General features: G+C 43.9%; 1 protein-coding gene across 1 annotated transcript in view; it reads right to left on the reverse strand.

The window, feature by feature from the left end:
• Nucleotides 1-15596, reverse strand: part of xdh (xanthine dehydrogenase) — a 134044-nt gene that overhangs the window by 95911 nt on the left and 22537 nt on the right. The window contains exon 2 of the mRNA XM_078542721.1: nt 12148-12229. Coding sequence (XP_078398847.1) covers nt 12148-12192 — 45 coding nt within the window. The 5' untranslated portion in view covers nt 12193-12229. The remainder of the gene's footprint in view (nt 1-12147; nt 12230-15596) is intronic.

Below are 15596 nucleotides of genomic sequence, written 5' to 3' on the forward strand. Positions count from 1 at the left end.
GTTACAGTTGGCGTGGTGGAAAAATTGCCCATTGCAGAGGTTCAATTTATTCTGGGTAATGATATAGCTGGATCGCAAATGTGAGTGATACCTATGGTAGTTGAACAGCCTGCAGAAGTGTTTTCAACAGAAGTGCTGCAAAAGGAACATCCTGGATTGTTTCCTGATTGTGTTACTTCAGTGCTGCTTCATGCTCTCGTCGGGACCATGAAATATTTATTAATTTTGCTTCCAATCTCCACCCCTCCATCATTTTCACATGATCCATCTCTGACACTTCCCTTCCCTTCCTTGACCTCTCTATCTCAATTTCTGGTGATAGACTGTCCACCAATATCCATTACAAGCCTACCGACTCCCACAGCTACCTCGACTACAGCTCCTCACACCCCGCTTCCTGTAAGGACTCCATCCCATTCTCTCAGTTCCTTCGCCTCCGTCGCATCTGTTCTGATGATGCCACTTTCAAAAACAGTTCCTCTGACATGTCCTCCTTCTTCCTTAACCGAGGTTTTCTACCCACGGTGGTTGACAGGGCCCTCAACCGTGTCCGGCCCATCTCCCGCGCATCCGCCCTCACGCCTTCTCCTCCCTCCCAGAAACATGATAGGGTCCCCTTGTCCTCACTTATCACCCCACCAGCCTCTGCATTCAAAGGATCATCCTCCGCCATTTCCGCCAACTCCAGCATGATGCCACCACCAAACACATCTTCCCTTCACCCCCCCTGTCCCTCCGTGACACCCTGGTCCACTCCTCCATCACCCCTTACTCCTCAACCCCCTCCCACGGCACCTCCCCATGCAACCACAGAAGATGCAACACCTGCCCCTTCACTTCCTCTCTCCGCACCGTCCAAGGGCCCAAACACTCCTTTCAAGTGAAGCAGCATTTCACTTGCATTTCCCCCAACTTAGTCTACTGCATTCGTTGTTCCCAATGCGGTTTCCTCTGCATTGGAGAGACCAAACGCAGACTGGGTGACCGCTTTGCAGAACACCTTCGGTCTGTCCGCAAGCACCCCTTTCCTATTTTTACTTAGTTCTGTTGAAGGGTCATGAGGACTCGAAACATCAACTGTGCTCTTCTCTGCTGATGCTGCCAGACCTGCTGAGTTTTTCCAGGTATTTCTTTTTCTGTTTTTGTTTTGGATTTCTAGCATCCGCAGTTCTTTGCTTTTATCTCTGTGTTATAACAAGGTCAAAGGCCCATCAGGAAGAACAAAATAAACAAGATAAGCAGGCAGTTCAAAGGCATGAAGAAGGTATTGAAATTCAATTTGCTGGCACTGTATTTGATAACATTGTTCAGGAGGAAGGAATGCAGAACAGTTCAGTTTAACTCAAACAGGTTAGTGGAGTTACAGAAAAATGATTTGCAATTAAAATTATAGAAATATCATCTTCAGTGAGGCAACAACCTCATAGATTAAATCCTGCAGTTATCACAAGTACAAAAAAAATTGATTTCATGCTTCAAAGTGATATCATCGAGTCTAGTTGCAGTAATTGGAGTTTGCCTGTTGTACTGGTACCGAAACCGGATGGAACACAAAGACATGGGCAGAATTTTCTCGTCGGCGATTTGGGGGTGGGGCCCGCTCGCCAATGAGAAAATGACGTGGGATGATGTTGGGAGGAACCCCCAACGTCATCTCGGTCCATTTAAATATTGAGGAAGGCGGGCGGACAGCGAAATCAGCTGTCCACCCGCCGACCTGTCAATGGCCAATTAAGGTGTTAAAGCCTGTTAAATGCCCTGCCTGTCCAACCTTAAGGTTGGCGGGCAGGCCAGGAGCCCCAGCGGACTTCTGATAATACATGAAACCTCACCCACTAGCGGGATGAGGTTTCATGTCCGTTTTTAAAAACTGGAATTTCAAAAAATATTCCACCGCTCCTTCATTAAAGCAAACTAATTCAAAACACCTTCTATTCATGAACAGGTGGTAAGAGGAAACCAGTGCTGTTTGAACTGACCCCCTCCTGTCCATAACACTGAAAACATTTATTCCTACACTCTGTTTTTTATCCATCAAGCAGTTCTCAGTCCATGCCTGTATATTACCCCCAATTCTGTATGCTCTAATTTTGTTTGCTATTTTCTTCAATGGGGCATTATCAAAAGCTTTCTGAAAATCTAAATATACCACATCCACCAGTCCCCCCTTATCTCTTCTGCTAGTTCCCTTTCATAAAACTATGTTGACTCTCCCCAATCCTACCATCATTTTCTAAGTGCCCTGTTATCACATCCTTTTTCATAGACTCTAGCATTTTCCATACTACTGATGTTAGGCTAACAGTTCTGGAGATCCCAGTTTTCCCTCTCCTCTTTTCTTAAATAGTGGGGTTACATTTGCCACCTTCCAATCTGGAGGAACCATTCCAGAGTCAATAGAATTTTGAAAGATTACCACCACTGCATCTACTACCTCTATAGCCACCTCTTTCAACACTCTGGGATGTAGAGACCATTAGGTCCAGGGGGTTTATCTACTTTAGGTCCCATTAATTTTTCTAGTACTTTTTTTTAACTGATATTAATATCTTGCAACTGCTTGTTTAAACTAGTCCATTGATTATCCATTATTTCTGGATTTTTTTTTAGTATTTTGCTCTGTGAAGACAGCCAGTAAGTATTTATTTACTTTCCCTGCCATTTCCTTATTTTCCATTATAAGTTCTCCTGACACCGCTTGTAATGGGCCCACATTTGTATTTGCTAATCCTTTTTATACACCTATGGAAGCTTTTACAGTCGCCTTTATGTTTCTCACTAGCTTATACTAATATTCTATTTTCCCTTTCTTAATCATTCCTTTGGTCCTCCTTTTCAGAGTTCTAAAATGCTCCCAATTCTCAGGTTTACCATTGCTTGGCAACTTTATATGCTTCTTCCTTGATTTCTTTCACTAGCCACAGTTGGAACACTTTCTTTGCCGGGTTTTTATGCATTAAAGGAATATATTTTTGTTGTAAACTATGTATTAGTTCTTTAAATGTTAGCCATCTGCAGGAGGATATGAATCGGGACCTGAATATTAAAGGGTATCGGACATTTAGGAAGGACAGGAAGTAAGGAAAAAGTGGAGGGCTGGCCCTATTAGTTAATGATGGAATTAGCACAATAGAGAGAGATGACCTAAGTTCAGGGAACCAGAATGTGGAAATGGTTTGGATAGAGATGAGAAATGGTAAAGGGAAGAAGTCACATGTGGGAGTCATGTACAAGCCCCCTAATAGTAACCACATGGTAGAATGGAGCATAAAGGAAGGAATAAAGGGAGCTTGTCAGAAAGGCACAGCGATAATCATGGGAGATTCTAATCAACATATAGACTGGAAAAGTCTGATGGGCAAAGGTAACCGAGATGAAGAGTTCATAGAATGTTTCCAGGATAGTTTCTTAGAACAGCATGTTCTTAGAGCCAACGAGAGGGCAGGCTATACTAGACCTGGTATTGTGCAACAAGATGTGATTAATTAATGACCTCAAAATGAAGGCACCCATGGGTAGCAGCAACCATAAAATGATTGAATTTAGCATTCAGTTTGAGGGAGGGAGGAGAGGGTCCAAGAAAACTTAAATAAGGGCAATTATGAGGGCATTAAAGCAGAGCTAGCTAAAGTGAATTAGCAAATTAGGTTAGGGAATAGGGCAATAGAGGTGCAGTGGCAAACATTTAAGGGGATATTTCAGAATACACAGAATAGGTACATTCCAATGAGTAAGAAAAAGTCCAAAGGACGGACACACTGTGGACTGTGGTTAACTAGAAAGGTTAAAGATAATGTCAAACTTAAAGAAAAAGTATATAATTTTGCAAAGATAGGTGGGAGGCCAGAAGATTGGACAGAATATAGGGAACAGCAAAGGATGTCTAAAAGATTAATAAGGAGCGAGAGAAAGCTAGCCAGAAATATAAAAACAGGTAGTAAGAGTTTCTATAAATATTTTAAAAAGAAATGAGCTAACAAAGTGAGCGTTGGTCCTATAGAAAGTGAGTCTGGAGAATTAATAATGGAAAACAAAGAAATGGCAGATGAATTGAAAAGATATTTTTCATCAGTCTTCACTATAGAGGATACAAGTAACATCCCAGTAACAGCTAAAAATCAGGAAATGGAAGGGAGGGAGGAGCTCAGGAAAATTACAATCACTGGAGAAGTGGTCCGGAATAAATTGTTGGAGCTGCGGGCTGACAAGTCCCATATCCTGATGGACTTCAACCCAGGGCCTTAAAAGAAGTGGCTAGTGAGATAGTTGATGCAAGCTAAAAGCAAAATACTGCCGGTGCAGGATAGCGAGATAGTTGATAGTATTGTGAGATAGTTGATGTATTGGTTTTAATTTTCTGAAGCTCCCTAGATTCAGGGACGTTTCCATTAGATTGGAAGATAGTAAATGTAACTCCATTATGCAAAAAGGGAGGGAGACAGAGAGTGGGAAACTGCAGACTAGTTAGCTTAACATCTGTCATAGGCAAAATGCTAGAAGCTATTATTAAAGAAGCTGTAGCAGGGCACTTGGATAAGTTCAAGGTAATCAGGCAGAGTCAACATGGTTTTGTGAAAGGGAAATCATGTTTAACCAACTTATTAGAATTCTTTGAGGAAGTAACATGTGCTGTGGATAAAGGGGAACCAGCAGATGTTCTGTACTTAAATTTCCAGAAAGCATTTGATAAAGTGCCACATCAAAGGTTATTGAGGAAAATAAAAGCTCATGGTATCAGGGGTAGATATTGGCATGGATATAAGGTTGGCTGGCTAACAGGAAGCAGAGAGTAGGCATAAATGGATCTTTTTCAGGTTGGCAAGATGTAATGAGTGATGTGCCACAGGGATCAGTACTGGGACCTCAACTGTTTACAATTTATACCAATGACTTAGATGAAGAGGTGGATGGGATGTTTGCCAAATTTGCAGATGGCACAAAGATAGGTAGGAAAATGAGTTGTGAAGAGGGCATAAAGAGGCTACAAAAAGACACAGATAGGTTAAGTGAGTGGGCAAAGATCTGACAAATGGAGTATAATGTGGGAAAATGTAAAATTGTCCATTTTGGCAGGAAGAATAAAAGAGAGGCATATTATCTAAATGGTGAGAGATTACAGAGCTCTGAGATGCAGAGTGATCTGGGTGTCTTAGTGCATGAATCACAAAAGACTAGTCTGAAGGTCCAGCAAGTAATTAGGAAAGCTAATAATATCATTTATTACGAGAGGAATTGGATACAAAAGTCGGGAGGTTATGTTTCAGTTATACAGAACACTCGTGAGACCACATCTGGAATACTGTGTACAGTATTAGTCACCTTATTTAAGGAAGTATGTAAATGCGTTGGAAGCAGTTCAGAGAAGGTTTACCAGACTAATACCTGGAATGGATGGGTTGGCTTATGAGGAAAGGTTGGACAGGCTATGCTTGTATCCATTGGAGTTTAGAAGAGTGAGAGGCGACTTGATTGAAACATATAAGATCCTGAAGGGACTTGACACGGTGGATGTGGAGAGGATGTTTCCTCTTGTGGGGGAATCTAGAACTAGGGGCCACTGTTTAAAAGTAAGGGGTAGCCCATTTAAAACAGAGATGAGACAAAAAAAAATTCTCTCAGTGTCATAGGTCTCATAAGAACTCTCTTTTTGAAAAGGTGGTGGAAGCAGAGTCTGAGTATTTTTAAGGCATAGGTGGATAGATTTTTGGTAAGCAAGGGGATGATAAGGTATCATGGGTAGGCAGGATGCAGATTTGAGGTTACTATCAGATCAGCCATGATCTTATTAAATGATGGAGCAGGCTCAAGGGGTGAAATGACCTACTCCTTTTCCTTGTTCACATGTTCATATGTTACCTTTTAACGTAATTTCCCAATCAACCATAGCCAATTTGCTCCTCATACTCTCATAGTTTCCTTTGTTCAGATTTAAGATCCTAGGCTCTGATTGAACGACACACTTTCAGGCTTAATGTAAAATTCTATCGTATTATCTCTTACCCAAAGGCTCCTCTACATCATGATTAATAATTAGCCTTTTTTTATTGCACAGTACTAGATCTAAAATAACTTGTTTCCTAGTTGGTTCCTCAATGTACTGCTCTAGAAAACCATCTTGCACACATTTCAAGAATTCATCCTCCACAGCATTAGTACTAATTGGGGAGGCAGTGGTGTAGTGGTATTATCACTGGACTGGTAATCTAGCATAATGTTTTCAGGACCCAGGTTCAAATCCCACCATGGCAAATTTGAATGCCATAAAAATCTGGAATTAAAAGTCTAATGATGACCATGAAACCATTGTTGCAAAAACCTATCTGGAGGAAATCTACTGTCCTTGCCTGGCCTATATGTGACTCCAGACCCACAACAATGTGGTTGACTCTTAACTTCAGTTGTATCAAGCCACTGAAAAGGAATGAAAGTGGACAAAAACAGAGAATGCTGGAAAAACTCAGCAGGTCTGACAGCAGCTGTGGAGAGAGGAAAAAACAGTTTCAAGTCCTTACAACTTTTCTTCACAGTCATAAGGACTCAAAGTGTTAATTTTGTTCTTTTCTCTCCACAAATGCTGTCAGACCTTCTGGGTTTTTCCAGCATTTTCTGTTATTGTTTCAGATTTCCAGCATCCGCAGTATTTTAATTTTATCTTAGCATGAAGCTTAATAGACTGCCTAGCATTGGCCTAGGCACTGGCAATGACACTTGCAACCCCAGGTCTGCTTAATAACATCTGGGGGCTTGTGCCACAATTGGGAGAGCTGTCTCACAGACTAGTGAAGCAACAGTGTGACAGTCACACTTACCCTAGACACCACCATCACCATCCCTGGGTATGTCCTGTCCTACTGGCAGGACACACGCAGCAGAGCAGGCAGCACAGTGGTGTACAGGCAGGAGGGAGTTGCCCTGGGAGTCCTCAACATGGACGCTGGAGCCCATGAACTCTCATGGCATCACACAAACATGAGCAAGGAAACCTCCTGCTGATTACTACGTACTGCACCCCCACCTCAGCTGATGAATCTGTACTCCTCCATGTTGAACACCACTAAGAGGAGCACTGAGGGTGACAAGGGCGCAGAATGTACTCTGGCTGGGGGACTTCAATGTCCATCGCCAAGAGTGGCTCAGTAGCACCAGCACTGGCCGAGTCCTTAAAGGACACAGCTGCTAGATTGGGTCTGCGGCAGGTGGTGAGGGAACCAACAAGAGGGAAAAATATACTTGACCTCATCCCCACTAACCTGCTTGCCACAGTTGTATCTCTCCATGACAGTATTGGTATGAGTGACCATCGCACAGTTCTTGTGGAGATGAAGCCCCATCTTCACATTGTGTAGCACTATCACCGTGCTAAATGGGATAGATTTCAAACAGACCTAGAAATTCAAGACTGGGCATCTATGAGGTGCAGTGTGCCATAGTAGCAGCAGAATTATATTCAAACACAATCTGTAACTTCATTGCCTGGAATATCCCCCACTCTACCATTACCATCAAGGCAGGGGATCAACCCTGGTTCAATGAAGAGTGCAGGAGGGCATGCCAGGAGCAGCACCAGGCATGCCTAAAAATGAGGTGTCAACCTGGTAAAGCTATAATGCAGGACTACTTGTGTGCCAAACAACATAGTCAGCAAATGATAGACAGGGCTAAGCAATTCCACAAGCAATGGACCAGATCTGAGCTCTGCAGTCCTCTGCATCTCCAACAAGAGAGAATCCAACCATCACCCCTTGATGTTCAATGGCATTACCATCACTGAATCCCCCACTATCAATATCCTGGGGGTTACCATTGACCAGAAACTGAACTGGGCTAGCCATATGAATATGTGGCTGCAAGAGCAGGTCAGAGGCTAGGAATCCTGTGGTGAGTAAATCATCTCCTGACTACACCATCCATCATCTACAAGACACAATTCAGGAGTGTGATGGAATATTCTCTATTTGCCTGGATGAATGCAGCACCAACAACACTCAAAAAGCTTGACACCATCCAGGACAAAGTAGCCCGCTTGATTGGCACCCCTTCCACAAACATTCACTCCCTCCACCACTGACAGACAGTGGCAGCAGTGTGTACCATCTATTAGGTGCACTGCAGAAACTCACCAAAGCTCCTTAGGCAGCACTTTCCAAACTCAGGACTGCTACCATCTCGAAGAACAAGGGCAGCAGATACATGGGAACACCACCACCTGGAAGTTCCCCTCCAAGCCACTCACCACTCTGACTTGGAAATATATCACCGTTCCATCACTGTCGCTGGGTCAAAATCCTGGATCTGCTTCCCTAATAGCACTGTGGGTGTACCTACACCACATGGACTGCTGCAGTTCAAGGAGGCAGCTCGTATTCCAAGAGACCCAGGGTAATGCTCTATAGACCTGGGTTCAAATCCCACCATGGCAGATACAATAAAAATCTGGAATGAAAAGTCTGATGATGACCATGAAACCATTGCTGATTGTTGTAAAAACTCATCTGGGTCACTAATGTCCTTTAGTGAAGGAAATCTGCCGTCCTTCCCTGGTCTGGCCTACATGTGACTCCAGATCCACAGCAATGGGTAATTGGGGATGAGCAATAAATGCTGGCCTCGCCAGCAGCACCTGCATCCCTTAAATGGATAAAAAAATATTTTGATTGAAATTTGTATTATTCTTGTTACACACGCCTCTAATTTCCTGATTTACACTGTGATTTATATGTAGCCACGTCTCTGTAATGGCTATCAGGTTATGCATAAAAATTTCTATTTGAGCTGACAATTTTTATCTGTTTTATTGTGAATTCTGTGGGCATTCAGATACAGAGACTTTAATTCCATTTATTTTTACTGTTTTTGTAAATTCTGGCCCTATCCACTGGCACTTAAATTTGCAATCACTGTCCCTTCCTGCCATACTCTGATTATCATTACCTTTATTGCTACCTTGACCTATTGCGTTGTCATTTCCCTTTAATTTATTCAATCTTCCTCGACATGATCCCTTCCCCCCTTTATTTAGTTTAAATCCCCAGTTATATGACTCTCTAGAACATCGGTCCCAGAATGGTTCAGATGAAGTCTGTCCAACAATACAGCCCCCACTTTCCCCAATACTGGTGGCAGTGCCCCACAAACCAGAACCCACTTCTCCCACACCAGCCTTTGAGCCATGCATTCATCTCTCTAATCTTATTTGCCCTATGTCAATTTGCACGTGTCTCAGGTAATAATCCAGAGATTATTACCTTTGAGGTTCAGCTTTTTAATTTAGTGCCTAGCTCCTCATGCTCCCTATGCAGAACCTCTTTCCTAGTTCTACCTATGTTGTTGGTACCTCCAAGGACCACGACAACTGGATCCTCCCCCTCCCATTGCAAGTTTCTCTCTCTAGCTCTGAGCAAATATCCCGAACCCTGGCACTGGGCAGACAACAGACTCTTTGGATTCTCGCTCTCAGCTGCAGAAAATAGTATCTATCCCCCTGACTATACTTTCCCCTAATACCACTACATTACTTTTTAACTCCCACTGCTTGAATGGCTTCCTGTACCGTGGTGCTATGGACAACCTGCTCAGACACCTTTGCAGCCTGCGCTCTTGTCCTCAAACCTCGAACTTGTTCAATTGCAAGGACTGAGGCTTCCCCACTCCCACCTTCTCGGTCCCCTTACCTGCCTGTCTTACAGTCACAACCTCCTGTCCCTGACCACTGACCAAATCAGACAACACCAACCTTTGCCTTCTGGAACAAAGTGTCCATATAACTGTTACCTTCCCTGGAATCGCAGTGCCTGCAGCTCAGCCTCCAGTTCTTTAACTCTGAGCCAGAGTTCCTCAAGCTGCAGATATTTACTACAGATGTGGCTGCCATGGATTGCGGGGACATCCAGGAGGTCCCACATACTGCAGCCATGAAATATCACCCATCCTGCCATCTTTGTTGTGTTAATTAAATTTATTTTTCTTAATCAATTTATAGTTCCCTCACTTAGCAAACTCCCATCTTGACACTCAAGCAGCACTCAGTGCAGATCAAGCAGCACTGAGAACTCTTCTATTCATACTCACAGAAAAACAAATAAGTCAACCTCTGCTAATGTTCAGAAACTAGTTTAAGCTAGCTACTAAATTAACTGGCTGCAACTGCTCTCAGAGAGCTTGTATATCCCTGTTTAAGACTGGAATAAACTTAATTTACGTCTTAACTTAAATTTAGTTATTGCTAAATTAAAGGAAAAATTAGACTTTAGAGAGAAATTAGCCCTTAAAACTCCCATACTCACCAAACTCCTGATTTCACTTGCTGTGCATTTTAAAAGGAGGAGGGAGAGGTCGGGAGGCAGAGAAGTTCCAGAGATGAGGGCCTAGTTAGCTGAGGGCGTGGCCACCAATGATGGAGCAGTTAAAATCGGGGATCCACATGCATTTGGATTTTCAGAAGACTTTTGATAAGGGCCCACGCAGGAGGTTAGTAAACAAATTTAGAGCATATGGGATTGGGGGTATGGATTGAGAATTGGTTAACAGACAGAAAACAGAGAGTAGGAATAAATGGGTTATTCTCAGAATGGCAGGCTGTTACTAGTGGGCAACTGCAAGGATCAGTGTTTGGGCCCCAGCTATTCACAGTCTATATCAATGATTTGGATGTGGGGACCAAATGTAATATTTCCAAATTTGCTGATGGCACAAAACTAGGTGGGAACGTAAGTTGTCAGGAGGATGCAAGGAGGCTTCAAGAGGACTTGGACAGGCTAAGTGAATGGGCAGGAACATGGCAGATGGAATATAATGTGAATAAATGTGAAGTTATCCACTTTGGTAGAGAAAACAGAAAGGCTGAGTATTTCTTAAATCATCAGAGTTTGGAAAATGTTGATGTCCAAAGGGACCTGGGTGTCCTTGTTCATGAGTCACTAAAAGCTAGCATGCATGTGCAGCAAGCAATTAGGAAGGCAAGTGATATGTTGGCCTTCATTGCAGGGGATTTGAGTGCAAGAGTAAAGATATCTTGTTGCAATTGTATAGAGTCTTGGCAAGACTTCTCCTTGAGTATAGAATACAGATTTGGCCTCCTTATCCATACTTGCCATAGAAGGGGTGCAACGGAGGGTCACCAGGCTGGTTCTTGGGATAGTGGGATTGTCTTATGAGGAGAGATTGAGGCAACTGGGCCTGTATTCTCTACAGTTTCAAAGAATGAAAGGTGATCTCATTGAACTTACAATATTCTTACAGGGTGTGATAAGGTAGATGTAGATAGGATGCTTCCTCTGGCTGATGAGTCGAGAACCAGAGGACACAATAAGGGGCAGGCCATTTAAGACTGAGATGAGGAGGAATTTCTTCACTCACAAGGTGGGGAGTCTTTGGAATTCATTATCCCAGAGGGCTGTGGATGTTTAATCATTGAGCATGCTCAAGACAGAAATCGATAGAATTCTGGATACTAATGACATCAAGAAATGTGGGGATAGTGGACGAAAGTGGTGTTGAGGGAGATGATCAACTATGGACTATACATCTACAAGATGCACAACAGCAACTCACCAAGGTTCCTTCAACAGCACCTTCCAATACCCGTGAACTCTACCATCTAGAAGGACAAGGGCAGCAGGCACATGAGAACACCATGGAAGTTCCTCTCCAAGCCACTCACCATCCTGACTTGGAAGTATATCACCGTTCCTTCACTGTCGCTGGGTCAAAATCCTGGAACTCCCTCCCTAACAGCACTGTGAGTGTACCTACACCACATGGACTGCAGCGGTTCAAGAAGGCAGCTCACCACCACCTTCTCAAGGGCAATTAGGGATGGGCAATAAATGCTGGCCCAGCTAGTGACGCCCATGCCACATGAACGAATGAAATAAAATTGAATGGTGGAGCAGGCTCGATGGGCCAAATGGCCTATTCCTTCTCCCATGTTCCAATGTTCCTATGTTAAGAGGCCAGAATTAGAGGAGCGCAGATACCCCAAAGGGTTGTGAGGCTGCAGGAAATTACAGTGATAGGGAGGGCAGGGGCATGGAGGAATTTGAAGACAAGGATGAGAATTTTAAAATCAAGGAGTTGCTTGAGCTGGAACCAATGTAGGTCCCTGTTTGCTATGTGATAGTCACCAGCTTCTGTCCTACTTTCTCATACCTTGTGTCCGTTGACGAAGAAAACAAGCTCATTACTTTCCTTCATTGCGGAGCTTCACTTAACACTGCTCTCACCCTCTGAGCTGTTAAAAAACAAGACCAAAAAGCTATTAGACAACATGCATTTGTGAGCACAACTACCACAAAAACTAGTGCTTGTATAACACCTTTAACATACTAAAACGTCCCACATTGCTTCACCGTAGCATTCTTGCACAAAATTTGATGCCGAGGAGACATTCAGACAGATGACCAAAAGCTTAAGCTTAAAGAAGTTATAGTTTTAAGAAGTGTCTTAAAGGAGAGGAGAGAGAGATGTAGAGAGGCAGAGAAGTTTAGGGAGGGAATTCCAGAGCATAGGGCCTAAGACATGCAAACATATGAACAAGGAGCAGGAGTAGGCCATTCAGCCCCTTGAACCTGGTCCACCATTTAATAAGGTCATGATAGTAACATGAAATCTGCATCCCACCTACTCCCCAATAACTTATCACTCCCTTGCTTACCAAGAAGTTGAAGGCACAACCAACAATGTTGGAGTGATTAAAATTGGGGATGTCCGATAGCCCAGAATTGGATGAGCACCGATATCTAGGAAGGCTGTGGGGCTGGAGGAGATTATAGAGGTCAGGATGGGTGAGGCCATGGAAAGATTTGAAAACATGGATGAGAGCTTTAAAATCGAGGCCTTGCTCGACCATGAGCCAATGTATCAGCAAACACAGGGGTGACGGGTAACACTTCACCCCTTTCCATGTTCCACACACCCTCTAGTATGTATCAAAGAATGAACAGTAAAAATCTGAACCCAGGCAAGGAGTTCCAAAAAAAGAACTAAGCAACAGTAGAGTTAGGACATGCCAAAACAATTGGAACATAGACTTTTTATGATCAGAAAATGCATAAAAACAAAGAATATGGCAAAATTCAAGGTTTTTTTGCTGGCAAAGGGATAGTAGTGACTGGAAATGGGAAGGCAGAAGGATGGTGTGAGATTGGAAGTGAGAGAAGGGTGGGATGAGAATGGGAGAAAAAGAAACATGAGGGGAGAATAGGAATATAAGTACATAATAAATAGGAATACTTGGAGGAAGCACTGAGGGTGGCATGGGCACAGAATGTACAATGTCTATCGCCAAGAATGGCTCGGTAGCACCACTGCTGACTGAGCTGGCCAAGCCCTAAAGGACATAACTGCTAGACTGGACATAGTCTATCACGGCAGGTGATAAGGGAAAAACCAACAAGAGGGAAAAATATACTTGACCTCATCCTCACCAGCATGCCTGCTGCAAATGTATCTGTCCATGACAGTATCGGTAGGAGTGACCACTGCACAGTCCTCATGGAGACAAAGTCTCATCTTCACATTGAGGATGCCCTCCATTGTGTTGTGTGGCACTACCACCGTGCTAAATGGGATAGATTTCGAACAGATCTAGCATCTCAAGACTGGGCATCCATGAGATGCTGTGGGTCATCAGCAGCAGCAGAATTGTACTCGAACACAATCTGTAAACTCATTGCCCGGCATATCCCCCACTCTACCATTACCATCAAGCCAAGGGATCAACCCTGGTTCAATGAAGAGTGCAGGAGGGCACGGCAGGAGCAACACCAGATCTACCTAAAAATGAGGTGTCAACCTAGTGAAGCTACAACAAAGGACTACTTGCATGCCAAACAGCATAAGCAGCAAGTGATAGAGCTAAGCGATCCCACAACCAACGGATCAGATCTAAGCTTTGCAGTCCTGCCACATCCAGTCATGAATGGCGGTGGACAATTAAACAAGTCGCTGGAGGAGGAGGTGCCACAAATATCCCCATCCACAATGAAGGGGGAGCCCAGCACATCAGTGCAAAAGATAATGCTGAAACATTTGCTACAATCTTCAGCCAGGAGTACCAAGGGGATCCCTAGCATCATAGATGCCAGCCTCCAGCCAATCCGATTCACTCAACGTGATAAACGGCTGAAGGCACTGGATGCGCAAAGGCTATTGGCCCTGACAATATTCCGGCAACTGTACTGAAGATTTGTGCTCCAGAACTTGCCACGCCCTTGTCCAAACTGGTCCAGTACAGCTACAACACTGGCTATGTGGAAAATTGCCCAGGTATAGCCTCTACACAAAAAGCAAGACAAATCCAGCCCGGCCAATTGTCGCTCCATCAGTCTACTCTCGATCATCAGTAAAGTAACGGAAGGGGTCATCGACAGTGCTATCAAGCAGCACCCAGCCAGCGAAGCCCACATCACAGAATCACAGAATCACACAGTGCAGAAGAGGCCCTTCGACCCATTGAGTCACATGAGAAACACCTGACCTACCTACCTAATCCCATTTATCAGCACTTGGCCCATAGCCTTGATTGTTGTGACGTGCCACGTGTTCATCCAGGTACTTTTTAAAGGAAGTGAGACAACCTGCCTCCGCCACCCTCCCAGGCAGTGCATTCCAGACCGTCAACACCCTCTGCGTAAAAAGTTTTTTCCTCACATCCCCCCTCAACCTCCTGCCCTTCACCTCAAACTTATGTCCCCTCATGACTGACCCTTCAACTAAGGGGAACAGCTGCCCCCTATCCACCCTGTCCATGCTCCTCACGTCCCATGAATTAATTTTTAAAAAGCCACTTGCCTTCCCAATTGTTTGCTGTACGTGCATGCTAACTTTCCGTGTTCCTTGTACTGGTACATCCAATCTCTCTGAACCTGGCATTTCAGGTCCTTTGAAAAATATTCTATTTTTCTATTCTTTCGACCAACATGAATAACCGTACATTTCCCCACATTATTCCCCATCTGCTGCCCACTCAACTAGCCTGTCTATATCTCTTTGAAGCCTCTTTTGTTATTCTCACAGCTTATAGTCCAACCTAGTTTGTATTGTCAGCAAACTTAGGTACATTACACTTGAGCCAAATTTTCCGGCCCCTCCCTCCAATGGGATCCTCTGTTCCCACCGAAGTCAATGGACATTTGAATAACTCGCTGCATCCGCCACAGGGGAACCCGTCGCAGTGGAGCCGGAAAATCTCGGCCTTGGCCACTATGTCTAAGTCATTAAAAAGTATGTGATTGCAAACACCCTAGCTACGAGTCACACCCTGCCAACTCAAAAATGCTCTGTTTATCCTTACTCTTTCCTCTCTGTCCGTTAACCCACGAACATGCGAACATAGGAATAGTGGAGCAGGAGTAGGTCACTTGGGCCTGCTCCGCCATTCCTGGAATGAGTGGGTTATCTTACGAAGAAAGGTTGGACAGGCTGGGCTTGTTTTCGCTGGAGTTTAGAAGAGTGAGGGGTGACTTGATTGAAGTATATAAGATCCTGAATGGTCTTGACAAGGTGGATGCGGAATTGATGTTTCCTCTTGTTGGAAAGTAGGCACTTGGAAAAAGAAATTTGCTAAGTGACAGAAAACAGAGTGTAGTGATAAATGG

The sequence above is a fragment of the Cetorhinus maximus genome, chromosome 5, assembly GCF_964194155.1.
Source record: "Cetorhinus maximus chromosome 5, sCetMax3.hap1.1, whole genome shotgun sequence".
In the NCBI taxonomy this organism is placed as follows: Eukaryota; Metazoa; Chordata; class Chondrichthyes; order Lamniformes; family Cetorhinidae; genus Cetorhinus; species Cetorhinus maximus.